This window comes from Chelonia mydas, chromosome 21 (assembly GCF_015237465.2).
Source record: "Chelonia mydas isolate rCheMyd1 chromosome 21, rCheMyd1.pri.v2, whole genome shotgun sequence".
Lineage (NCBI taxonomy): Eukaryota > Metazoa > Chordata > Testudines > Cheloniidae > Chelonia > Chelonia mydas.
This window is the reverse complement of record NC_051261.2, coordinates 1,024,716-1,052,180: the sequence shown is the minus strand read 5'-3', so window position 1 is coordinate 1,052,180 and position 27,465 is coordinate 1,024,716. Positions and strand designations below refer to the sequence as shown.

The 27,465-nt window shown below is 40.9% G+C and overlaps 1 protein-coding gene across 2 annotated transcripts in view; it reads right to left on the bottom strand.

The window, feature by feature from the left end:
* TRIM33 (tripartite motif containing 33) overlaps positions 1 to 27,465 on the bottom strand; it is a 78,853-nt gene that overhangs the window by 6,702 nt on the left and 44,686 nt on the right. For both annotated transcript variants that reach the window (XM_037884808.2, XM_037884807.2), the window contains exons 7-18: positions 24,415 to 24,561; positions 17,806 to 17,923; positions 13,259 to 13,503; positions 12,810 to 12,974; positions 11,564 to 11,764; positions 8,370 to 8,502; positions 5,269 to 5,332; positions 4,700 to 4,859; positions 3,453 to 3,799; positions 2,788 to 2,911; positions 1,764 to 1,838; positions 915 to 1,067 (exon numbers count right to left, since the gene is read on the bottom strand). In XM_037884808.2, coding sequence (XP_037740736.1) covers positions 915 to 1,067; positions 1,764 to 1,838; positions 2,788 to 2,911; positions 3,453 to 3,799; positions 4,700 to 4,859; positions 5,269 to 5,332; positions 8,370 to 8,502; positions 11,564 to 11,764; positions 12,810 to 12,974; positions 13,259 to 13,503; positions 17,806 to 17,923; positions 24,415 to 24,561 — 1,932 coding nt within the window. The remainder of the gene's footprint in view (positions 1 to 914; positions 1,068 to 1,763; positions 1,839 to 2,787; positions 2,912 to 3,452; positions 3,800 to 4,699; positions 4,860 to 5,268; positions 5,333 to 8,369; positions 8,503 to 11,563; positions 11,765 to 12,809; positions 12,975 to 13,258; positions 13,504 to 17,805; positions 17,924 to 24,414; positions 24,562 to 27,465) is intronic.

Genomic DNA, 27,465 nt, shown 5'->3' with positions numbered 1-27,465 from the left:
GAGATGGTCATTCCCCCCAACTTCTCTCCAGGACTATTCCAGGGGGCTCAGCACCAAGGACTTTTCTGTGTCATTCAGATTAAATTTTCCTTTTCTTTGTTCCACTTTATTACTGTTATACTCTCTACACCACCTTAAGTGGTACCTCCCCACTAGGGATTCATACTCTTCAGCTCTTCCTGTGAGCGAGTTCTTCAGTAACTGAGCAAAAGTCCCATAGCTGCTGGAGCATCTATCCACATTCCTCAGAAAAGTTTTACATCCCTGTGTGGGCTACCCATTTAAGGTCTGCTTCTGTGCCAGACTAGACATCTATGAGCCACAAGGAGAGAGAACTGCCAGATCTTTTGGGGACTAACAGAAAGACTTTTGGGGCTCTGCTTACAGTTATGAAAGCCTGATTCTGGGAGCTCAGGAAGAGACAACCAGTAGGGGGTTCTCTCTAGATATGCTTTTTTGCTTAGCGGTACAAGTTTATGGCATAATATTGATAAGCATTAATGGTATATTCCATTTGGAATATTTTGGAGGACTGCCCAATTTACGCCACACCACAGGTCTCAACAACAGCCACAATCCAGTCAAGATGCGCCAGCCAGAACGCCTTAGCAAATAACTGCTCCCTCACATCACGAATTTAATCCCTAAGTACAGCTATTGCAGAGTTCACGACTTCCCACAAACACATGTAAAAGTTTTCCTTCAGTGCACTTTATAGCCTCTTCTAACTAAAACCGTAGGCAAGATCTGTCATTACTTGGTTTGTATTTACTTATAAAGGGTCCGACTCTGCATCTGCTCCACATGTGGAACTCCCACAGACTCGAAAACTGGAGTTCTGTGTGAGGCAGCTGTGGAATCAGGCCTAAATAAATCTCAGCCCAAAAATGTTTACAGTTTGGAAGTTAACATACTTCATTAAACCTTTCACAGTTCTTGAAGATCAGCCGGACATCTGCCACAAAGTCGTCAGGAGTTTGGTAGTGCTGGGAATGTTTCTTTTGCAGCTTCTTTTTTACTGTAGACAAATCCATTGGTTTCTTTATAATTTTATAGTAGTTTGGTATCTGTGAAGAAAGCATACATCTAATCACAAACCACCAAAAAAGACTGATATGCAATTTTTATACTTCACAAAGGAGAATTAAAGCTACTTATCAGAGTATCAAAATAGCATCCAGCCAACCCCATTATAGCATGTACACACAAGGGAACAATCAGAAGCAACTACCTCAGTTCATGAGGAAGGAAAGAGGGCAATCGGAGGTTTTATTAACACAACGTATTTTGTTATATTTTAGTGCCGATTATTAGTATTCGGGAGAGAAACTTGTGTATAAAGATATTAGACCATCGCTATCTTTTCTAGAATAATTAAAATAAACTTGTTTTACATCTCAAAATACAAAACTGCCAAGCAGATCAGATTTTTTGGTTTAATTCAAATGTTTCTTTTAAAGCCTCTTGCTAAGCATAAATGGTACAATATTTTGCATTTTATAAGATATCCCTAATCCTCTCCAGTTCATTCAGTTATTGCTATTGGAAAGGATTTTTTTAATGGGTTTAATGGTTCAGAAGTACCATGCTAGGTAAGACCAGTGACATTTTCAGACTGGTTTTACTCCAGAAGTATCTCAATGACAAATATGGCAAGAACAATCAACTCATTCCAAAAAAACAAAACTTGTCATGATGGTGGTCTTTTGGTGACATTGTTGACATTTTATTTTTTCCACAGTTTCATGTAGCAGGAGACTCACCGAGGCTGGGACTGGCTCCTGGAATTCAATGCTCAGCTCATGGCAATACAGGTAAAGCAGGAGACGTTCACATTTCTTGCAAAGGAACAAAAAACTTCAAGTGAATATCCCTTTTTAATCCTCAGGTCTAAAAACTGATACTTAACTAATTTAAATAGGTTCAGATTATGTAGTCTCAATAGTAGAAAATGAAGTCCTACAAGCCTAGAAGCCTCTTCATTCAAAGAGTGTAAAAGGTAACATTTATAGAGTGCTATATTGTTGGAGGAGAAGGAAAGAGTGCCTTTACTTTGGCTAGCACAATATACTTAATATAAAAGCTCTTGACTCCTTTTTTTGGCTTTCCTTTCCCCAAAAGAAAGCTGGGGTTAATAAAACAAAAATTGCAGAACAAGGCAATACATTAAATAACCAAATTAGAACAGCAACTGTTCAATGACACTGTTACTATTCATATTGTTAAATGCAACTGAACTACCCTTCGGTCTGAACTATTTGTTTAATTCTGGATTTATGAAAAATCTGAAATTTCATTCAAATAATTGTTTTCAATATTTCCCCTCAAACATTTCCTTATTTCAATTTTTTGGTAAGTTTCTCTGAAGAATTTATTCATGGTGAAGAAGTTCTAAGGACTATTCTGACTGCTGATTCAAAACTCCTGATTCTCCATATATAGAGCTAGAAATCATTTGGACACAGTCAAGACATTTTGCCATATACATGCTCTTAGAAATACCTATCAGCATGTCTCCCCATGAATTTAAGGCATCAAATTTACATATTGTTATGTAGGTAGGTTAAAACATCCATGTTAAATCCACAAAAGAGCTTCCAATTAAAAACTTGTAGAAGGTATATTAAAATTAACTTTTAAATGTGAATTAATTTTATTAGTTGTGTGCTCACAGAAATTTTAACCCACTGGACAAGTACAGCGATAATATAGGGATGCCCAGTAACAATCAATCAAGTCAAAGGTGACAGTTTTTAGATGCAGATACCTACAGTATTTGACACATACCCTTTGGTCCACAGGACTTAAGCCTTGTGCTGTTTTCCCCTTCTTACTATGTTGCAAATTGTCACAATCATATTCTACTTCAGGTTTGCTTAGATCTCTGCAGAATGTACATATCCACTCCCCACTAAATAGGAAGAGAGACAATTAGTCCAGGAATCCACCAGAGATTACGTGGGTAAAAAAACACTTTACCCACGAAAGCTTATGCCCAAATAAATCTGTTATTCTTTAAGGTGCCACCGGACTCCTTGTTGTTTTTGTGAATACAGACTAACATGGCTACCCCCCGATACTTGACACCAGAGATTACGTCTACTACATGACCACTATGACGTTTCTACAGCTTCTGTGCCTTTCAAAAGTTAAGTTGTACAGCATTAAAGACTCCTCTAGTGTAGAATTTATCATGGTGTAAGTGTTAAATCATGTATGCACCAAACACTCTGCGCACCACTTTAAAAATCACTGGAAAATACTGACATTGACAGAATCAGCACAGAACAGCTATAAAGCAAATTAAATCCTAAGAACAAAGACAATATACATGCTAGGGAAGTTTTTATGCTATTCATGGGCACTGATGTTCCCAATTCTGAGTTTCACTGTGTGAATAAGCCCACAAAACTCTTTTTGGGCACCAGAAACATTATTTTAATTTCTGGTACCTTGGAAAGCTGAGAAGTGTTGGTACATGACAAGTGAGGTGAAACACTTTGGGGCACTTTTCACAACATAACAAATCGCCTCCATTTTGGCATACAGCACACCAGTCTTCATTTGGATCATCCTCTTTGTTGTTGCCTTCTCCTCCAATTCTAGCTGACCGATGCATTAGACTTCGCACTGGCGATTTCCCATTTACAAGACTATGTCCAGACTGTTTGCAACTTTCACTTAAATCTGTTGGTTCAGTTTTTACATGATTTTCAAGACTTCCTAATGCTTCCAGCTCGCTTTCCAGATGCAAGTTAGTGGAGAGAGGTGGTGTCAAGCTGCTCTCAGGACTGCTAAGCTGAAATAAAATTACTGCATGAAAATCTGCAAAAAGATCAGTTTTACAAATTCATCTTTCCTCATATGGTTGGAATCAGAAGCCATCTGCTGCTTACTAGCACTTCAAATTAAAATGCTTCCCAAAACAAACAAATATTGGCAATTCATTGTCAGATATTTGAGTTACATACTATATGGAGAACAAGCATACCTTATTTTTTATGCTAAATTGCATAGGACTTTAATAGAGTTACAAACATTCAGTAGATTGATCCTGAGAGAACATGCCAGTGAATTATCGGAAGCTTTTATTAGCTAGAGATTAAAAACGGTAAACATACTAAACCCTTGATGGCAGTTTTACTGAGATCCCAAAGACAGCACCAGCTGGGGGACTAGCCTGCCTCTGGCTCGATGCATCAGCTGTTCAGAATGTATACCAAAGGACAGAATCAAGTCCTAAGTAAGATGCCAATTTGAGATTAAGCTCCGATTTGTTTCTACTGTACCGCTTTCACTGCTGTATTACCTGACAGCAACATATGTAACACTTGGTAGGATAGGACGCCTTGCTCAAGATACCAGGTCAAATCCAGCCCAGCTCAGTAGCGAACAAAACTGCTACAATCTGATGTCTGTATGGGGGCATGCATCAAACAAGTGGGAATCCTAGTCTTTTTGCCAGTAGACTGAGGTCCACCTCACTACACCCATCAACACTGTTGGCAGCCTTAGCTGCAGTTTCAGCAGAGGTATCAAGGAAACTGAAATGCCCTCATCTCTCCAACTGGCCCATACAGAACAGAGTTCAGAGACATTACAAGGGGTTGGTATCTTGCCCTTTTGTCTCCAGGGCTGTGAGGCACCTTTATGGATTTCCAAATTCTTAAAGATGCCATTGGGCACAGGGCAACTTTACCATGCATGCACTCCTCCTGCCATCCTCTGTTTTTTCTTGCTTCACTGCTCCTGAGAAACTGCATATCTCTTCCTCTGTCCCTGGCTCTTGCTTGACTTTCACGTGGTCAGACTTGAAGTTAATGCCAGTCTTCTCAGCAGTTCTGCCTGATGAACCACAGCTAGAAAGACAAGAGTACATGGAAAGATTAGCTGCAATTGAAACTGACAAAACACTAGTCAGGGATGATCTAGATTTACTTGGTTTTGCCTCCTCAGCGCAGCGTGGACTTGACCTCTCCAGGTCCCTTCCAGTCCTACATTTCCATGTTTAAAACAATTTAAGTGAATGTTTCAAAGCCAAAGCTATTACTGTGAATTTTCTGATGCCTACATTTTACAAAATATAAGGACAGACATCTGGCAACATAATTTTTCAATAATTATTTTCGTATATGCATTCACTTCAATTAAGAGGTCATAGTTATAACAGTAGCTAATAGTGACTTGCTGTTGATTTTAGTTTAAACTTTAACGTGTTCTTTACATTTGATTTTTCAGCCACACACTGTTAACTAAGAACACACTCACCTGCCTCTGCTGCCTGTGCTGGAGGTGCTGGGTGGCCTCACAGGGGTGTGGGAATTGGATAACCCTGAAAAAGTATAAATCACTTTTCATAAATATCTACCGTAGGTTACATGTAACTAGTATTCTATAACAACATAATTGAAAGTGATGCTAAATGGAATAAGTCAGTGATTCATGCAAGTCAGTGATCCTTTAGTCCACTGGCTATCAACCTTTCCAGACTACTTCACCCCTTTCAGGAGCCTGATTTGTCTTGCGTACCCAAAGTTTCGCCTCACTTAAAAACTACTTGCTTACAAAATCAAACAAAAATCCCAAGTGTCACAGCACACCTTTACTGAAAAATTGCTGACTTTCTCATTTTTACCATGTAATTATAAAATAAATCAACTGGAATGTAAACATTGTATTTACATTTCAGTGTATAGTATATAAAGCAGTATAAACAAGTCACTGTCTGTATGAAATTTTATGAAATTGTACTGAATTCCCTAGGGCTTTTTATGTAGCCTGTTGTAAAACTACAGTAACTCCTCACTTAACGTTGTAGTTATGTTCTTGAAAAACACGACTAAGCGAAACAATGTTAAGCGAACCCAGTTTCCCCCGTAAGAATGAATGTAAATAAGGGGGTTAGGTTCCAAGGAAATTTTTTTTGCCAGACAAAAAGATGACATATACATATGCAGTATAAGTTCTAAACAATTTTAAACTACTCAGCAGTGTTGATTGTGAAGTTTGGCTGATGTGGTGCAGTCAGAGGGTGGATTGTCTGGCTGCTCCTCTTGCTGTTCTTTCCAAAGTGCTGGGGGGGAGGGAGAGGTGCTAAAACCCTGGCTCTGCCCCAGGCCCGCCCGTCACTCCCTCCCAGCCTCCTGAATACCGTGAAACAGCCGATTGCTGCAGGCAGGAGGGGGGTGGGGGGGTGTTGCTGATCTGCGGGTCCGCCGGCGGATGGAGGTGCTGGGGTGTGTGTATGTGTGTGGAGGGGAACTGATGGGGTGCTGCCAGCCCACCCTGGTTCCAAGCCCCCAACAGCCAAACAACGTTCTAAGCAAACATTGCACAACTTTAAATGAATATGTTCTCTAACAGATCAGTGATGTAACAATGAAACAACGTTAACTGGGACGATGTTAAGCGAGGAGTTACTTTAGGTAGATATCTAGATGACTTGATGTACCTCCTGGAAGACCTCTGTGTACTCCCAGGGGTACATGTATCCCTGGTTGAGAACCACTGCTAGTTTAGTCCTTGGCTCAAACATAAAAAAGCAGATCTGATACAGAATCTGGATTGTTTGCGTTAGTTTGTCAATTGCCTTTTCATTTATAATCCCAGTAACTACTTAATTTAATACAAATATAAAAGAGACCAATATTCTTGACCTAAATGCCTCTTTTTATCATCTATGAATTATCCTGATCTGGTCATCACCACCACATGTTGCAAATAAATGTTAGTCTCTGAACAAAAGTTGTCACTTGTGTTTTAAGTTTTAGTCTTATTTTCAACCCATGTTTCAGGACCAACTTTCTACTCATCTGTTTTAAAACAGCTGGATTGTTGGCTACTGCAAATAAACTCAGCAGAAAGGTAGACCCACGGCATGCGTTTTGTATGTGAGTTTAGAGAAAATACATTTATACTGTAAGCATACACTAACTCACAATTCAGACCAAGTAAGCTTGGAAGGCTGCAGGGAAAGAACTAAATGATGGAAAGACCTGTATGGAATTGTTGAAACCTGTTTTTCTTGTGTCCAGTATTTCTTAAATAGCCATTTGCATTATGGAATGTTAGGTGATTTCAGTAATGTAATTTGTTCAGATGCAGAACAAAGGCTTGGTTCAAAATTATATGTACTTCTAAAAGAACTGCACAAATAGCAAACTCCTTACGTAAGTCTGGATCTCTCCCTAAGCAGAGTATCTAATGAAATTCAGTAAGTTCCCTTCACAAAACCTGGAATGGACTGGAGCTTCATAAGTCAAATCATTCCAACTGAACTGTGGACTCAGAGCTAAGTCTGCAAGGTGATATGGTAACAAAAAGGTCCAATGGACTTTTGAGGAACATTGAGAGGTCTAACGTCACAGCACAGAACCGTGCTGGACCCTCTCTGGGCCTCTGGAATACTGTGTTCCCTTTTGGGCACTTCCTTCCCATAAAAACATCGTTTGGGGAAAAAAGGGTAGGGTGCTAGATGGACTGATTTACACGGAAAGGCAAGTTCATGACCAAAGTCTAGCGGAGTGTTTCTCAAATGTGGCCACCACGGGGTTTTCTTGCAGCCACAGCCTGCTTGGTGGTGATGGGGGGGGTGGGGCGCAAAGCAGCAGCCCCTCCACCAGGGCCACCAGCAGGGCCAGGTCCCCGCCCCATTCTGGAGCCACAAACACTAGCAGCAGGCAACCATTGAGAGTTCCCCACCACCCCAGGGGCAGTTGGGCTTGGGCTTCCGGCTTCAGCCCTGAGGTGGTGGCTCCGGCCATGCGGCAGCAGGCTCCGTTCCCCCAGCTGCAGTGTTTTGGGCTCCAGCCCCGGGCTCACCCCCACAGGTCCTCTCCACCTCCCTCCCCACCTTTGGCTTAATTTGTCCCCCAGCTTGCAGGGGCCAAGTAAATCTGCTGTGAAAAGTGATAATATACAAATATCACTTTTCACAGGAGCAGATTTACTAGATAGCAAGTCTTAAAAAAAAAAAAAAATCAACTAAAAATAGCAAAACATGTAAAGCACTTTATTTGTGTTTCTGTTTAGGTCCAGTAAAGAACAGAGACAACTGTACATTATTTTTTATTATTGAGTCTGCAAAAAAATCAACTTCAATAAATTACAATGATTTGGACATGTATATGTGCATATTTGTTTGTTTTTCCTAAAGTTAAGTAAGTATTTTAGGAAAAATTGTCAGAGCGGCCACCAGCAAGAGTTGGTGGCCAAACTCTGAAGCCACCAAAAACATTGCTGAGAGAACCTCTGGGTGAACGTACCAAAAAAGGAGAGGAATATTACTTTCTTGTACATTGGGGAAATCACTTGCCAATTATTTTAAGCCTAAAATATCAAAAATACCTACCACCCTCATTCCTGCTTACCTGATGATCCTGGAGACAGGGCTGAGGGTCCTGGGGAAGGATTCATGGTGCTTGTAGGCTGAGGGGGTAGGTGACTGCCTGAGATATATCTACTTAGTAGGTTATCTAAATTACTTGAACCAGCATCTTCCAGCTGAAAACAAATCAAACAAAAACAAATTTGAGCTGGGGAAGTCAAATGAGATTAAACCATTAACAGTTTTTCATCTATATGCACATGTAAATATACATGCATACTAGATTAGCTGAACTGTTTTAACAAATTTAAATTTGAAAATGTTTTCTACCAGTGTAACTCACCAGTACTTATGAGGAAACACTTACACAATTACTACCACTTAATAAAGATAAGCAATATTGATTCACAATATGTTCTGAATCCTCATCTTCTAAGAATCACAACCTCCATTCAGAGAACACTTCTGTACTTGCAAGTTAATTTCTTACACCTGATAACGCTGAACAATGGACAAAACCTAAGAAAAACAGTACCAGAATTTGTGATTCTCGGATATGCTTTAATTTTAGTCTTAATAGTCAAGACTCACTGGCAAGCATATTCGGGGGCCTGGTATTTAAATTGGCCTTTCAATTATTCACTTAAATGTCTTCACCATGTAAGAAAGAAACTCTCATTTCACCATAGTGGAGCAATTTAAATCGACTGATATAATTCATTAGACTTTTTTTTAGGTCCTTGATTAAATCAGGTTGAGACTGTAAAATCCATTAGAAAATTTATATTACAACTTCAGATTATAAATATATAATGATTAAATTATAAATGCTTTTAAAAAATGCTATCCTCCCAGTATTTATCTTATTTGAATTTTACAAAAATATAGCACCAGCTATTTGCTTATCAATATTGTAAGAGTGTGTGTTGTTCTCACAATAAGGATGCTAATGACACACTAGACTTCTCTTTTTCAGCAGACACAATAATGAAGTGTGAAAACTTCAACAGAAAAAAAGACCTATGTAAAATTTGAATTCTTACTAACAGGAAAATTAGAACAAGTACAATTTAAAACTATAAAATAAAAAAACCTAGTAACGTAAATAAAAATCTATTTTGACTAAAAAATTATTTTTTATCATCACCCTGAGTTTCACTAAAGACAAGGGTTCTCAAACTGGGAGTCGGGACCCCTCAGGGGGTCACGAGGTTATTACATGGGGGGTTGCGAGCGGTCAGCCTCTACCCCAAACCCCACTTTGTCTCTAGCATTTATAATGGTGCTAAATATATAAAAAATTGTTTTTAGTTCATAAGGGGGGGGTCTCATGCAGAGGCTTGCTGTGCGAAAGGGGTCACCAGTACAAAAGTTCGAGAACCACGGACTAAAGCCAACATTTATAAGAGTAGTCATGAATTAGGAAACAGTAGTTTCATACCCTGTCTCTCTAAAGGAAGAAAGATCTGTTGGAGGTTAACACAATGAGAGGTGCACGTAGCATTTATACAAGACTTTACATTTTCAAAACACCCCGAAGTCACCCAGTTAAGCTTGTGTTATGACCAGACTCTTCTATCTTGGTGGCCATAAAATTTGTTTAAAACTGCAAGGCCATAGTCTAGTGAGCTCTTCTTTTCCAGTGGCTCAACAATAATGAGCTTCAGCGCTGCAGACCAATTTAACCACCTCAAAAATGTGCCATAGGTGTCCTTGAGCCTTCGCACATTTCTCTGTTTCCTGATATGCTTTTAGGTAAGTAAATTACTTGATTTGATGAGCAATAGCAAAATAGGCTCTAGTTAAATTAGGGCTTGTCTATGTGGAAAAGCTATTCTGAAGTAAGCTAAGGTGGGAATTTAAATGGATATAGTTATACCAATATAGCTTATCCCCCTGCACGGGGGTACATTAAATCCTATGTCAGCATTGGGAAGGACTAGATCACCTGTTGAAGTCCCTTCAAGCCCTACATTTCTCTCATTCTATAAGAGTGCCTTTTTATGTAGTTTAGGTCATTTTGAAAGGGGTTTAAGCTAAACTGAAAAAAGCCACCCATACTGGAGTGAGAGTGACCACACGGGAGTTATACCAGTATTAGAGCACCAGCTTTGCTACAGTTAAGGTTCGGCATTGCTTTCTGTTTAAAGGTGGTCTATTCTAAGTGCTCTAAAATCCAAGTGCTCGCTGTCTGAAGCTTGCTGTCTCAGAGGTGCTTGACAGTGTTAGCTGACCAAGTCTGGGGTCATTTGAGCCAGTGGATCCTGAGACAGCCCCCCAAAAACATAACAGCATTTTACAAAATGATCTTTTACTTTTTTTTTTTTTGCACACAACTGGACTTAAACTGTAACGATGATCCTCCCATAACTGATCTCAGTTGCTCAGGATCTCTCTCAGGTAGTATTGGGGAAGCCATACCGAAAAAGTTAATGGTAACGTTTGTAATTCCACATCAGTGTGTGCCAAACTGACATACCTAAAAGAGTGAAACGTACATGTGCAGCAAGATTAGGGGTCTGTTCGAGCAAGAGGGTTTCCAGGCAGTCTGTTGTCACAGTAATGAAATGGCTGAAGGGGACATACTATGGTTACATGTTCTCTAGCATCTGTGAGGGCACAGTGATGAGTATGTTTTTTTGGTGTGTTAGGGCTTGGCTCAAACATGACAGAGTTAAAATAAACCCCCACCATGCAATCTTAACTCAATATTTCCTTCTTTTCAAAGTTTGTTTTTAGCTACTCTGCACATTCTGGAAAGACATGAGGCACCATTAGCAACCTTAGCTCTGTATTCAAGTTTTGGGCATTTAAATAACTATTGGTTTATATACCAGCATAATTATACCAGTATAACTTTCCTGTGTAGACAAGCCATAAGAAACTGAAAACAGCCACCTAAGACTGACATTTTCTTGTGACTCCAAGTGTGCCTTGGTGTCAATTTTTTATATCAAACATTACATCACTCCATAAAGCGCTGCCTAATTTAACATTAGTATGCTGTATCTAAAAGCTGAGTAGATCAGTGCTGGATGATTCAACAGTTGGTATATCCAACACGAGACTTCAAATTCCGGTTCTTACTACTTAGAATGATCTCAAACATAACAGCCTTATTACAGTCTTCAAGTAATGGTGCAAATACAAAAAACATATGAAGAAAAAAAGATTTTAATGAAGGAAAGTCAGTGATCACCTCATCTATAGCAGAATGAGCGGATTTTCTGCACTAACCTGTATGGGTGGAATGTCTGGCAAGGAAGGTAGATTCTCTGGGTTTGTGACTGAAGGAATAAGTTCTATTGCTGTAACAGACGGACTTGTCGGACCACGGTTTGCATTTGCCATGGTAGCTGTCGTAGGACTAGTTGGATTGATAGTAGTGTTGTGCACTGAAACAACTGGAAAGGGCCCGGCATGCCCTGGGTTAGAATGCTGTTGGAAAAGTCAGGAAAAATAGACAACTATTGTGTTAGGGCTAAAGGCAGCAAAATATTCACCTTGGGTACAAAATTATAGGACTTTAAACTACATGCTGGTCCCCGACACCCAACCAGCTAGTCTCAATCTAGTTTAGCAATGTTTGCAGGAAATATGCAGTCCCTTTTCTGTATGAAAATTACAATCTAATGCAATGTAAACAACCAACCAGCACTGAACATTGGAATGGAACGGGGAAAAAAAGACAACCAACAACTCTGAATCGCTAGAGATACTGGTGTACAATGTTCCCATGGCCTCCTGTCTAGTTCCTTACCGTTGCACATGGGGGGGGAGGGGGAGGGAATGGGGGAAGAGAGGGGGGAGAGGTATTTTCTTAGAAATGCAGCATTTTAATCCAGGGATGACTTTAGCAGAAACTGCATTTGCTCAATATTCATCGTTGTGCTGTTTTAAAAGCATTAATAAACAGGTTATGTTTTTGAAAAATTCTTCCCTTCTGCTTTTCTAACTGAGCAAACTCCCATTATTACAGATATTTTTATTCTGAATGTTTATCAAAGGTCTGCATCACTTTTTTGCAGATATATAGTGTCACAGCCATTGTAGCTCAGGACCAACATTTAGTTTAGAAAATGTTTTACAAAAATCATGAACGTTTTTATTCATGCAATAATTTGAAAAAGAAACTCAGCAGCTGCCCAGCCACCACAAAGTGCAACGAGTCATTCATGGTTCAGCTTCTTAGCTGACGAAAATGCAGAATGAAAACAATGAAAATTATTAGATTTTTCACACTTATGTAACTTTGAAATATCAGCCAGCATGTGACATGAAAAGGGTTAGCCACTCACAAGTGTAGTTCACAGACAGCTGAAATATACACATTCATGTATTTACACACACACACACACACACTTCCTTATCTATATGAGAACTGACAAATCTGGAGATAGCGATCAGTGAATCAAGTAAGCTTTTAAATGAAAGGTTAAAGGTTAGTATGCTGGGGCACAAAAAAAGTATGCATAGTACATACTTGTCTCTGAAGGTGCGGCTGCATCATGGAGTACTGTGGTCCATTATGGCGTGGTATTCCTGGAATACGAGCAGCATTCTGAGCCATTCTCATCTGGTGTGCTTGGAAAGCCCCACAGTTCAAGTTACCCCTCTGCATGGTCTGCATGCTGATCAACCTAGGAGGCTACAAGAGTTTGGTTTTTTAAAAAATTCCTGCTGTTAACAAGAAAACGAGAAGCAAATCTTTTTCCATAGAAGTAGATGCAATTACTGATTTCCATAATCTCTAGAAAAAGCCAGTCATTGCCCTATTTAAATAAAGCATGTCAAATTTCATAAGACTAGACTGCTCATACATTTTAATTTAATTCTGTACAATATAAGTAGGTATCTGCTCATGTCAGAGAGGAGCAGAGTTAAGTCTTAGCGTTATACTGCAATGTAAGGTAAGGTATTCAGGAAACTTGCCTGTTGCTGTAACATCTGAGGGCCTGCTTGCCTAGGAAGGGGCCCAGCTGGTTGTCCCATCCTCATTTGTTGCAATTGCTGGTGTTTTTGTGCATACACCTGCTGTTGCATATGCTGGAGCCGCAGCTGTGCTAGATTAATTTGTCCAGGGGCTTTGTTGATGTGGTTTGTTCCTGGAGGAACTTGTCCAACTACTACATTAGGAGTGTAGCTAGGGGTTGGTTTATTTTCAATAACAAGGTTACCTAAGGAATAGAGAAAAAGCAAGCTGGTGAACTACAAAATTTCCACTTTAACTCAATGGCTGATAAAGATTCAAAACAGAAATCTCTGAATTTTTTACTTCAATTTCCTCAGTATTTTACATTAAAGTAAGGAAGCAATTTAAGTCTAAATTAAAATGTGAATTCCTCGACAGCCATTTGCAAGTATCTCTGATCTAGTCTAAACGCAGGCTAGCCAGGGCGGAGCTTGTATTGTTACTCCGCTGGCCTAGTGTTTACGCTAGGGCAGGATAAAGCAGCATCACTCCACAATGACTGCAGGTCAGATAAAGTTACCTACAAATTTATACCACTAAACTTTTTCCCCCCAATTATATCCTCTATAACAGACTGGGGCTTGGTAAAAGACTTTCAGACTGAAGTCTTAACATTTATTTTGGGAAGAGGTACATTTTGGGCAGAATGGGCACTATCTGTTGTGCCTTAGGACTTGTCTACACTAGAAAGTTATACCAAACTATACCAGTACAATCCTGCTAGCGTGAGCACAATTATCTCAGCACAAAGGTGCTTTATACCAGAATAGCTATTCCTGTGCAGGAAGGGGAATAACTATATTGGTATAAGGCACCTCTTTTATACTGCTATAACTCCATCTACACTCAGATGTGTATCCATATAACTATATCTAAAAAACTGAAACCCCTGAAAGCTGCATTGGTATAACTATCAAGTGTAGACCAAGCCTTGGCTCTGCTTTGGAGAGATTGCCTCTAGATACAAGAGTAGATTCTTCTGTGTCCATTCAAATCCTTGGCTGCTGCTGAGAACTAACAAATATGTAGGACCCTACCAATTTCAAGGCAATGGAAAACGTGTCACAATCTCCCCCGCTGCTACGAGTGCCCTGCACAGCCACTCTCGGGGGGAGCTCAGACCCACCTCCAGGTGCCTCCCCCAGTTGCAGGATGCTCTGCGACTGGACAGCAGCCCCAGCGGTTCCTGCAGCTGGAGGCGGCTTGGGGAGGTGGGTCTGATCTCCCCTTGCACTGAGGAGCGCCCCAGCCAGGGGGATCCTAGCTCTGGCTGGGATGGGGAGGGACAGGACTTGTCCATGCCGTGAGCGGGTTCAGACCCACCTCCACGAACCTCCTGCGACTGCAGTAAGTGCCGCAGTTGCTTCCTTCAGAATCCAGCTCTGAAGGCAACACAGGAGTGAGGCTGGCAATCCCATGACACCCCTACAACAGCTTTGCGACACCCCCTCCCCCCATCCCCTTTTGGGTTGGGACCCCCACAGTTACAACACTGTGAAATTTCAGATGTAAACATGTGAAGAGACATTTATCAGTTTTCAAATCCTATGGCTGTGAAATTGACCATAACGGACTTTGAATTTGGCAGGGCCTTACCAATATGATAGTAATTTTTACATTGTGGAAATTTATGCACCATGAACTGTACTGAACTCCATCAACTCACTTCACACAGTCTAAAGAATATTATGTAGGCGTCTTATGGTAACTCAATAGTTTGGGATCTGCTCTAAAGTGAGTTTAAAATGGGATATAAATTCCTGCTTTTTTATCAATGTTGAATTTCACACAGGATTAGTTTTTATGCTCTTTGAATTTTCTGTGCAGCTTTCTTTGGCTTCTCTTCATAAAGTGTTAATAGGAACCCTCTGAATTTGGGCTCTGGATGAAATTTTCTTTGATAGCCCTTTTAATTGATGACTAATCTTCACAAAACCTGGCTGAGAGGTAGCCCCTGAGGAGAACTGGTATAAGGGGAAAAGTTTTTTTACGGGTAACTTTTACCAATTTTTCACATTGTAACAATGTATTTGTTGTGCACACAAACCTGATTGAGGCTGGGCACATACAAACTTGGTTGGTTGATGGGGGGCTGGGGGTGTGGGTAGCGGGTGCCCACAAAACCTTCACCATGAAGAGCTACACTGTCCTGTCAGATTTTGTCCCGCAACAGAGAATGATCAGCAGCTGCATGGACCTATAAATACGCTTGCTGAATTTCTACCCCTCAGGCCTGTGCCCACCTGCTCTAAAGCCAACCCCCAGAACAGCATAAATTAGGAAATTAATCATAGAAAAACTTTTGTAAGTAATTAGTGTTGCCACACCCACCTCCCGACACCTGACAACTCAGAAAGTTAAGCCATTTACCAGTACATAAGCCCATACTCTGATCCACAAGCAGATACCTTACCACCACAACTAATGGACCCCATACGCCATGCACTTCAACATTAACTCTAGCCCCTCAAGGGTGCCAACCTTTCTTAAACCCTTTTACACATAACGCCTTTACCGAACTACTCTCTCTCACCGCAACCATCACATCAAACATCCACAACTAATAGTGCTGGGGAAAAAAATCTAGCAACTGGGTGCAGTTAGAAGAATGACTGAAAATGGGGCAAAGTTACAGTTGCAGTGCATGGTCTGCGGTGTAGTCATAAGGTGTCAACCCTGTAGTCCTTCATCCACAAGCTATATGTTATCAGGAAGCTTAACTTTCCATTTCTTTGCCTGTGGTTTTGTATGGGTAGCGATCAAAATTACTTTACAAAGTTTTGTGTATGTATTAATTAATTAATTAATGGGCTAGCTTGGAACCAGTCAACTAGGTTATCTGGGTCATCCAGTCCTCTTAAGAGTTACACTGGCTCAAGCCATATTAAACACAGTAAAACATCTAGTGATTGGATAAAACTAAATCTAATATTATTCCTGATACAGAGCTAATTAAGAAGGTCAAAGAGTTCATCCTTATAAGGCCCCTTTGGCAGGTAAATATGCAAATAAATAGACCAGAAATGTGGAGAACCCACTTAGTAGAAATGTATTTAGGCTTCACTATTTTGACCAAGTTTAACCTAATCTAAAACTAGGTAATCCTGCCAAAAGAAAAGGTTTGCAGAACAAGTCTATTAAAAATTACAAACTAAAGGTCTGGGTTCAGCAATTAGAAGAGGTTCTCCATCAGCTGGTAAAGGGAAAACAGAGTGAAGCCAGCAGGCACCATCAGACAGTGTGTCACATCACAAATGTTTTGGGCATTTCAATCTCCAAATGGCAGGCAAATCTTGATGGAAGGGATAATCATACCAAAACTGGACAGACTCTTACTCTTGCATGGAAAAGAGGGATCCTGTATCAATGGACAGGCAAGCAAGGTCAGCCCAAGAAGAGAAGACACCAGGCATCAATGTGACCAGCTACAGTGACCATATACTTAAAATGGAATACAAAGTGACTGAAGGGCCAAAATCCCAATAATATGTATGTAAGATCTTGACCACAGTCTTTGTTAAGAACTTTCACATAGGCCCAAATTCCACAGCTTGGTCTGAGGCATGAGGCTTAGTTAACAATGGACAATACATGGCTAAGAAAGCTGGGATGGACAGGAGACAACTTTGTTTGTTTCTACTATACATAAAATAAGATGAGACAGCATAACTCCAGGTGGAGAGCAGTAATTGGGAGGCTTATCAGGAGTTACAAGCACACAACTCACTGAAAGGAGCCTTAAAGTCTGTTTCCTGGTGCAGGAAGAAGATAATGGTACATACTCCCCAAATGCCAACCAGAGTTCAGGGAGAGGCCTAACTTGATAGCATGAGTTATGGCATCCTCCCTTGCACAGATGCATCCTCCCTCACAGATGCCAACCCCAGCTCGCAGAAACGCAGGGGTAACCATAAACAGTCATTGCTGTGTACTGTTTACTGTTCTTTTTGCTTTAAACCCTCCAGGAATGTACCTGTGGGCCAAACCTGTCTGGAAAAAGCCACAGTCATTTCTATGGACCTGAAATCAGGATTTAATTTACACATTGCAAGAGGAGAATTTTGAGGGATAATACCTGTGTATTAGCAAACATGTTAACATGAGCTATGGGCGGAGCCATTATATAATCTTTTAGACTATTGGTTTATTGTGCTAATTTCAGCTTGCTGCTAGAACCTATCCAGGCGCTCGGAAACTCCCACACCATCGCTTCTTTCCACCCACTGACACCGTATATAATCTATTGTAATCAATTGTTTAGCAGTGTCTCACTGAGCCTAATAAGCGAAGTGACACTCCGCCAGTGCTGTGTGTAATAAATCCTCATGCTTGACTCTACTCAGTGTCAACTTGTGTTCCTTCAGTGACCAAAGCTGTTTCCATCATGACTGCCTTAGGGTCTGACTACAGAAAAGATAAAATATTTAATTCTGTTTCATACCAGCTGGTAATACATTGAAAACTCCCCACACAATCCCCAGAAACACTTTATATGTTTTTTTCTCACCTAAATTGACTACATTCTTTGCCCAGAATGTGGGGTCACAATGGAAGCGTATTGCTCCGTTAGCAGCTGGGACGGGATCACATCGTGCTTTTAAAATATGTCGCAACTGGAACGTAATCTGATGGGACACAAAACAAATTAAGATTGATTATGACACTGAATGTATGAGCAAAGAGTGAACATGTTAAGGAGAAGCATACAGTTAGTTCAGCAAAGAGCTGCCAGTTACCACATAAAATTATGACTTTCAACAGCCACTTAGGTCACTGCCAAAGAAAACTATTGCTGGATAGCATTCCCTCTTAATCATCCAAGTAGAGTCTTATTCATGAAAAGTTAGTGCATCCACCATACAACTCACTTCATACAGTTTCGTAGCACATATCGGCAATGCTAAACACATGAAGGAGAACAACACTAATCAGAATGATGTGATTTCAGATGTCTCACGGCCTGCCTCACTAAGATTCCCAGCTTTCCAGCAGACTACACTGTCTGTTTAGTGCTGACTGAATGCAAGATTGATAGTATGCAACATATTCTGGTCCCTTGGTTTTGCATTAATCCAGGATTTAATTAGTAATGATTAACCAAAAAAACTAATATTACAAAGTACTGTCCAATTTCTAACCTTTAAGTTTGCTCACCTACTTTCAGGAAATGTTCTCAACTAGTTGTTTCTACCCAATTATATAATAAAGGTGTAATCCAACTACTGTTTTAGAAATTCTTATGTTTGTAAGGGAAAAAGCTTGTCTAAAAACAGTTACTCCCTTTTATCATAATGTAGGAAACCTTAAATACAATTCACAAGGATTGAGGGTTTATTTCGTTAGTGGGCATAGCTACTATACAGTGGAGTCGCATCTTACGCGGGGGTCAGGTGCTAAAGTCAGTGCGTAAGGCTAAAATCGCATAGAGTCAAAATTACCACTGAAAATCCCTTGAATCGCCCATAAAGTACAGTACACTGTACATCATTTTGTGTATACAACCCTATACAGTAATATGTATAAATGTATAATGTATACAGTAATGTACAGTATATAATAAAGAGTACATATGCAAAATATAATTTTACAGTACTGTATTTTTAATTACGGGGGGTAATTACAGGGGGTCATCAGGGCTTGATGTCGATCCAGGAGACGGAGGTGTCGGAGAGCGAGTCGTAGATGAAGTGGCTGGCTCTGGTTCAGCTCGAGAAGTTGATTGCGCAGACTCATCTGCTGTTGGTTGTTTTTCCTTGAAAAACATGATCAGCAACTGTCGCTGTTGTCTCTTGAGCTGCTCAAACATTTCTTGATATGGTCTCAAATAGTCCATAATACGACGTGTGATTTTGAGGCTTCGTTCCATAGAGAGATTGTATTCAGAAATTAAATCATTCTTCGTTGGCAAATGCAGCTTCACCAGTAGTCTGCACGTTTGTGAGGTTGAAGCGGTTCCTAAAACTACTAAGCCAACCTTGGCTGGCTTTGAATTCCTTCTCATCAGAAGGCTGTCCCTCTTCGGTGGGAGGTTTGAACAGCGCGTAGAGGCTAAGAGTCTTTTCTTGCAACGTGTTGCCATTGATAGGCACACATTTACGGTTCATGTCTTCCAGCCATAAGTTTAATGCCTTTTCAGTCTTCACTAAAGTCTTATCACGCACCTGGCTCGTCACCTTAGCAGTTATTGGAGCACTTGATGCCACAGCTTGACGAATTTCTCTCTCTCAAATCTTGATGGCACGGATACTAGATTTGTTGCGGCCATATTTACACGCCACGTTGGAGACAGACATACCGTCTCGCAATAAGTCCAACACAGCCAGTTTTTCCTCCAGCGTTTCTTCGCTGTTTCTTTGGTTGAGCACCAGATGAAAGTAGTTGGCTTGCGTTTAGGGGCCACGTTGTACGAAAAATACGTATTTTTGAACACTAGAATCATACTCAGCGCGGCAAGATGCTCACACTATGAGGGGCACACGGGAACTGAGTCCGCCTGAGGGAACAGCAGATTCATGTCTTCCATCTCATGCTCACTCCGGGGCATACACTCAATGAGTGGAATGGTGGGCAGAAGCGCCCACACTATTTACAGGTATCTTGTTAGTCTTCTTTTTTTTTGCCGAGCACGTATAGTTGAATTCGCATAAGTTAAATGTGCATATGATGAGACTCACCTGTATTCTGCTCTTAGAAAATATTACTCACATTTGTAAGTAAAATGTACGCATCTCTTTGCTTTAGAAATAAATTATGCTAAATTATAAATCCAGATGATTCAGCTTGATGATCTGTAACAATTACTTAGAATACTGCCAGTTAGTCTGAACTTTTTCTAAACTCAACACGTTCTAACTATCTTCAGTTGAATCATTTAAAGAACTTTAACCCTTTGATAGCATCAGAAAATACAACTTTTAATAACATTACACAGAACTAGTTCTGGGAATTCATATAAATGAGTTCACCTTGAAATTCCTACTCCAATGCTAATGGACTAAAAAGGTGTGCGCTCCACAGCATCTCCCCCTCTTCAAGTCAATAAAACAGCAGATATGCTTTCTGCCATTAGGTTAGAAATCTAAATAAGAAGATTGGTGAACTTAAGTGTCTGATATTAAATGAGGATATTTATAGAATAGGCATTACAAAAACTTGATGGAGCGATGATAATCAATGGGACACAGTAATTCCAGGATACAAAATATACAGGAATGACAGAGTAGGTCATGCTGGTGGGGGAGTTGCACTATATAAGAAAGAAAGCAGAGTCAAATATAGTAAAAATCATAAATACATCAAACTGTTCCACAGAATATCTATGGATAGAAATTCCAAGCTTGAACAACAATATAGCAGTGGGAATATACTCCTGAACACCTAACCGAGATGACAACAGCGATTGTGAAATGTTCCGGGAGATTAGAGAGGCTATAAAAATAGAAAAATAATAATGGGGGATTTCAACTATCCCCATATACACATCACCTCAGGACAGAATGCACAGATAAAATTTCTAGACACCATTAATGACGACTTCTTGGAGCAGCTAGTCCTGGAGCCCGTAAGAGGACAGGCAATTCTTGATTTAGCTCTAAGTGGAGCACAGGATCTGGTTCAAAAGGTGAATGTAGCTGAACCGCTCAGTAATTGCTACCATAATATAATTAAATTTAACATCCTTGTGGGTTGGAAATACCAAAGAAGCCGACCACAGTAGCATTTAACTTAAAGAAGGGGAACGACACAAAAACGACAAAGCTAAACAGAAATTAAAAGGAACAGTCACAAGACTGAAATGCCTGCAACCTGTAGACACTTTATATAAACCACCAGACTAAAGACTCAAATTAAATTTATACCCCAAATTAAAGAAAAAAAATAGTAAGAGGACCCAAAAAATGCCACCCTAACTAAACAGAGTAGAAGAAGCGGTTAGAGCCAAAATGGCGCCCTTTAAAAATTGGAAGCCAAATTGTACAGAGGAAAATAGAAAGGAGCATAAACTCTGGCAAGTCAAGTGTAAAAGTATAATTAGGCAGGTGAAAAAAGAATCTGAAGAGTATCTAGCAAAAGACATGCTCTCTGAACCATCTGGCATTGGCCATTGTCAGAAGACAGGGTACTTGGCTAGATGGACCGTTGATCTAACACAGTATGGCCGTTCTCATGTTATTTAGCCATCTGATCTTCCAATAGCAAGAATAATTTAGCATCTAGTACAAAGCACAACATAATTTTAGTCAAACTTAGGAAATGAATTCCCAGCAGAACCAGACTTTCTTCATTCATAAAGACAACTTTAAACACAATACTGTCCCATAATTCCCAAAGCCAACATTTAATAACTTGTTTTCCAGTCAGAAAGTAGGCATTTCCTACTGAAGAAAATGTAGATCCATGATTCTTGTGGAAAACTGGGAAATATTTATATTAGTTTTTATAAACATATATGCCTCTGTGTATGTGTGATATTACCCTGTTTGAATGCATAGAGTTAGATCAAAAGGGGTTGTTAAAGAAACCAAACAGGAAATATAAAAAGTGTCCTAGAAAACACCTGAGTATACAACAGTCAAGTTTTTAGCTATGATCACACCTGAGATACAATCCTGGTGACACAGCTGTTTTGCCATCGTTGAGAATCTGGAGATCAAAAGACCATATTCTGTTAAAAGAGTGACAGACCTAGGGGCATGAATCATAGAATATCAGGGTTGGAACGGACCTCAGGAGGTCACCTAGTCCAACCCCCTGCTCAAAGCAGGACCAATCCCCAACTAAATCATCCCAGCCAGGGCTTTGTCAAGACTGACCTTAAAAACTTCTAAGGAAGGAGATTCCACCACCTCCCTTGGTAAAGCATTCCAGTGCTTCACCACCCTCCTAGTGAAAAAGTTTTTCCTAATATCCAACCTAAACCTCCCCCACTGCAACTTGAGACCATTACTCCTCCTTCTGTCATCTGCTACCACTGAGAACGGTCTAGATCCATCCTCTTTGGAAACCCCTTTCAGGTAGTTGAAAGCAGCTATCAAATCCCACCTCATTCTTCTCTTCTGCAGACTAAACAATCCCAGTTCCCTCAGCCTCTCCTCATAAGTCATGTGTTCCAGTCCCCTAATCATTTTTGTTGCCCTCCGCTGGACACTTTAATTTTTTCACATCCTTCTTGTAGTGTGGGGCCCCAAACTGGACACAGTACTCCAGATGAGGCCTCACCAATGTCGAATAGAGGGGAACGATCACGTCCTTCGATCTGCTGGCAATGCCCCTATTTATACATCCCAAAATGCCATTGGCCTTCTTGACAACAAGGGCACACTGTTGACTCATATCCAGCGTCTCATCCACTGTAACCCCTAGGTCCTTTTCTGCAGGACTGCTGCCGAGCCATTCGATCCCTAGTTTGTAGCAGTGCATGGGATTCTTCCATCCTAAGTGCAGGACTCTGCACTTGTCCTTGTTGAACCTCATCAGATTTCTTTTGGCCCAATCTTCTAATTTGTCTAGGTCCCTCTGTATCCTATCCCTACCCTCCAGCGTATCTACCTCTCCTCCCAGTTTAGTGTCATCTGCATACTTGCTGAGGGTGCAATCCACGCCATCCTCCAGATCATTAATGAAGATATTGAACAAAACCAGCCCCAAGACTGACCCTTGGGGCACTCCGCTTGATACCGGCTGCCAACTAGACATGGAGCCATTGATCACTACCCGTTGAGTCCGACAATCTAGCCAACTTTCTATCCACCTTATAGTCCATTCATCCAGCGCATACTTCGTTAACTTGCTGGCAAGAATACTGTGAGAGACCGTGTCAAAAGCTTTGCTAAAGTCAAGGAATAACACGTCCACTGCTTTCCCCTCATCCACAGAGCCAGTTATCTCGTCATAGAAGGCAATTAGATGATGCCCTTGGTGAATCCGTGCTGACTGTTCCTGATCACTTTCCTCTCCTCTAAGTGCTTCAGAATTGATTCCTTGAGGACCCGCTCCATGGTTTTTCCAGGGACTGAGGTAAGGCTGACTGGCCTGTAGTTCCCCAAATCCTCCTCCTTCCCTTTTTTAAAGATGGGCACTAAATTAGCCTTTTTCCAGTCGTCCGGGACCTCCCCAAATCGCCATGAGTTTTCAAAGATAATGGCCAATGGCTCTGCAGTCACATCTGCCAACTCCTTTAGCACTCTTGGATGCAGCGCATCCGGCCCCATGGACTTGTGCTCGTCCAGCTTTTCTAAATAGTCCCAAACCACGTCTTTCTCCACAGAGGGCTGGTCACCTCCTCCCCATGCTGTGCTGCCCAGTGCAGTAGTCTGGGAGCTGACCTTGTTTGTGAAGAGGGACAAAAAAAGCATTGAGTACATTAGCTTTTTCCACATCATGCATGCAGCAAACAGGCTGTAACTTGGTGCCCAAGAGAAGGCAGGAGGACCCGTGGCAGAAAGACTAAATTATGTCTTCCTAAGTGCTTAAGGGGAATGCCAAGTTAAGGTAAGAGTATGTTTATATGTATCTCGTTTTAAGTTAGTTTCTCTACTGCTGTGTATCTTTTGGCAAACTTCATCCTTTGTTTTGAAGAAACCATTTCTGTGTCACTGATCATCATCATCTATAGGCTCCTGAAGGAAAACACTCACACGTATCAAGACCATTGGGCCTCTTAAGTATCACAGCTGGCAACCACTCTGTGTAACTTGATATGGTTTGTTCACAGGATCCCACTCCAAAAACTAGAACCATGGACCTGCCACTTCAAAAGGTGTACTCGGGACTGGAAAAGGGTCTCAAGAAGGGGCAGTTTACCCAGGGACTGTGACAACACTGATGGCACAAAATTCTACAAAAGAAACCACCACACAACTATCCACCCCAACTCTTTCAGCAAGGAGAGAGAGGTCACTGCGCTGGCAAACCCTTTTTCATTACTATTAAATCATGAAGCCAACAGTTTTAGATGGAGTGTGATTAACTGGCTCTCCTTTCCTTGTAAGTGATCTGGAGAAACTAAACCATGTCTTGAAAATTCTTCTGTCAAGGTTGGAGGCGCAAACATACTAAGATCCCAAAATTTCTGCTATACTCTACTCTCAATTCCGGAAGGGGCAGGGTTCCTTACCAGCCGCTTGCTGTACAGCAATGCAGTGCTACTACCGCTTGCAATGGCCCAGTTGGTAAAGTTCATCACATGCTTCACCTGCCGCGAGAGCCCTGTGATGTCATTCTGCTGCTGTATTAGCTTCATCTGCCTTTCCTTTGTCACATTCTACAAAGAAACAGAAGCTCAATCAGGTTATTAGATTTAAAAATCATCTAGACTGATATCAGACAATTAAATGCACACAATTAAAATAATATACATTATACGTATATACATTATAGGAGGAGCTGGCAGTGACATTGTTACGTTACTTAACACTTTCCTTTATGAAAGACACTTGAAGTACTAACACTGCCAATTCTTTGCAGCAGGTGTTCAAAATTCAGGAGAGAAAAAGCCCTGAGGTTGGAAGAACCACCTTTTAGGTCCCACAAAATTCCATTCGGGTTTAGCAGAGTTATGAACCACTGCAAATTGTCATTTCCTCTTTGTTCCCTGACTTGTCAGTAACATTTTGATAGCATGCTGCCACCAAAGCACTTGTTGTACTGGGAACCCAGGGAGCAGCCAGCCAAGCTACAGCCAGAGGAGCTGTACAGTAGTGATTGGGGGAGGAGAGGGAGAGAGAACAAGGCTGGACTCCCCCCAGTTCCAACAACCCACATCCCCAGATGCAACAAATGGCCCCAGGGGCTTATTTCAGCACCACATTCGGCAGAGGATCCCCCATAACTACAGCACGCAGTCCCAGCATCAGGTCACTAATAATTTTAACAAAGGAGAAGGAATACAAGCCGGAATAGAGAAAAAACAGGTGAAAGATGTATTCATGTGAGCAGGGCCTGATTAAATTCATCACAGGGTACCCATTGTGATAACTGGGCCTAAAAATTTACCCTAATTGTGAGCTCAACTGTAAAAACTAGGATGATGTTTATAAAATGTCACAACCTATAATAAACATTGATGGGAAAATGTGCAAAAGACTAAATTAGTTCAAACAAAAAGGCCTACTGATCTAATTCAAGGTCTGTGTTGAGATCGTGCCTGGTAAACAACAGAAGTGTGGGACAGGAAATTAATGGACCAAAATTGGTGTGTCGGAAATTAGGCCTAACTGGTGAACAAAATAATGAGGGGATGGGCTATTCCACCCATCACTCCCTTCTGGGGTTCTTTAAAAAAGCAAGACTTTGGGGGATAATGCAGGTGGACACAGGCTACCGCAATACTGGCTGACTGAAAGGGGAAGGAGTGAGCTTCACCATCATGGCTGCCACCCCTGCTGTCTTTTGGGACCCTGGAATCCAAGGCACCATCGTTCTACCTGCATCATTCTGATCAGAGAGGGCCAGCGAGTGGGAGCCAGATGACATCACCACCTCCACTGGCTCTGGTTAAATCCCAACCACTACCTCGTATGTGAGACTGCCTCCCGCTCACCTCCAGTGTGTCCTTTTCCTTCCTTACCTTATTTCTTCTCTATCTTATCTCTCCTTTTTCCTTCTATCTATTAAGAGTCTGGCTCAGCCAGCCACGGCTGTACATTTTGCAACACTGTTGTCAAGCCTGTGACCAGAAAGGGGCAGCTAAAAGCAATGCCCTAAACAGCCTAATACTGGTACAAGTTTGCCAGGTCTCAGAGTGGCTGATAAGACAGAATGCTCAGCCTGTGTTTCTCCAGCAGTGAGGATGCAAGTGAATCAACACCAGAGACAGAAGCTGCATTTTCTATCTTTGCTGTTTTTATTTCCCCCTTTTCCTTCCAAAAGGGTTAAAGGGAAAGGGAACAAGGGATGTTGTTAAAATGAAAGCCTTATTTGAGATTTTACATTTCAAATGCTATCACTGTTTTTCTTTCCTTTCTGTATCTTCAATAAAAGGTTAAAAAGGATTTTAATGGTGTTTGCCACGGTGCTAAGCAGGCTGAGATCTCTATATATCAAATCCAAAACTTTGTTTAAAAAACTGTTTTATGCTGGACCGTTTCAGGGGTCATGTTAACATCTTTGAGTCTTTGGGCCTATCTATTCCATTTAAATTAATACAAAACACTGTTTAAGGAGCTATCTGAAGCAGTCTCACGACCATTAGGTAAGGTTCTAGAGAACTGGAGAAGGGAATTATAGGGAACAAGAGGACCCAGGGAATTACAGACCAGTCCAGCCTAATACCTGGAAAGATACTGGGACAAATTGTTGAACAATCAATTTTAAGGACCTAGAGAACAACAAGTTGATAAATAGCCAGCATGGATTTTGTCAAGAACAAATCATGCCAAACCAACCTAATTTCCTTCTTTGACAGGTTTACTGGCCTAGTGGATGGGAAGAAGCAGTCGATGTTATATATCTTGACTTTAATAAGGCTTTTGACACAGTCCAAAGTGACATTTTCAAAAGCAAATTAGGGAAATGTGGTCTGAATGAAATTACTTTAAGGGTGGGGGTGAAAAACGCATTGAAAAACTGTACTCAAAGAGTAATCATCAATGGTTTGCTATCAAACTGGGAGGACATATCTAGTAGGTCTTCTTTGGGTCTGGTACTATTCAGTGTTGTCATTAATGACTTGGATAATGGGGTGGAGAATATGCTTCTAAAGTTTGCAGATGACACCAAGCTATAGGAGGTCGCTAACACTTTGGAGGACAGAATTAGAATTCAAAATGACCTTGATGAACCGGAGAATTGGTCAGAAAGCAACTAGGTGAAATTCAATTGACAAGTGCTAAGTACTCCACTAGCAAGGAAAAATCAAATACACAAATACAAAATGGGGAATAACTAATAGGCAAAAGTACTGCTAAAGAGGACAGAGAGGCTATAGTGGATCATAAAAATTGAATGAGTCAATGTGATGCAGTTGCAAAAAATGCTAATATTTTGGGGTTTATTAAAAGGACTGTCATATGTAAGACATGGGAGGCAACTGTCCCACTCTGCTCAGTACTGCTGAGGCCTCGGCTGGAGTAGTGTGTCCATTTTGGGCACTGCACCTGAGAAAGATGTGGACAAATCTGAGAGAGTCCAGAGAAGAGAAACAAAAATGATAAAATGTTTAGATGCG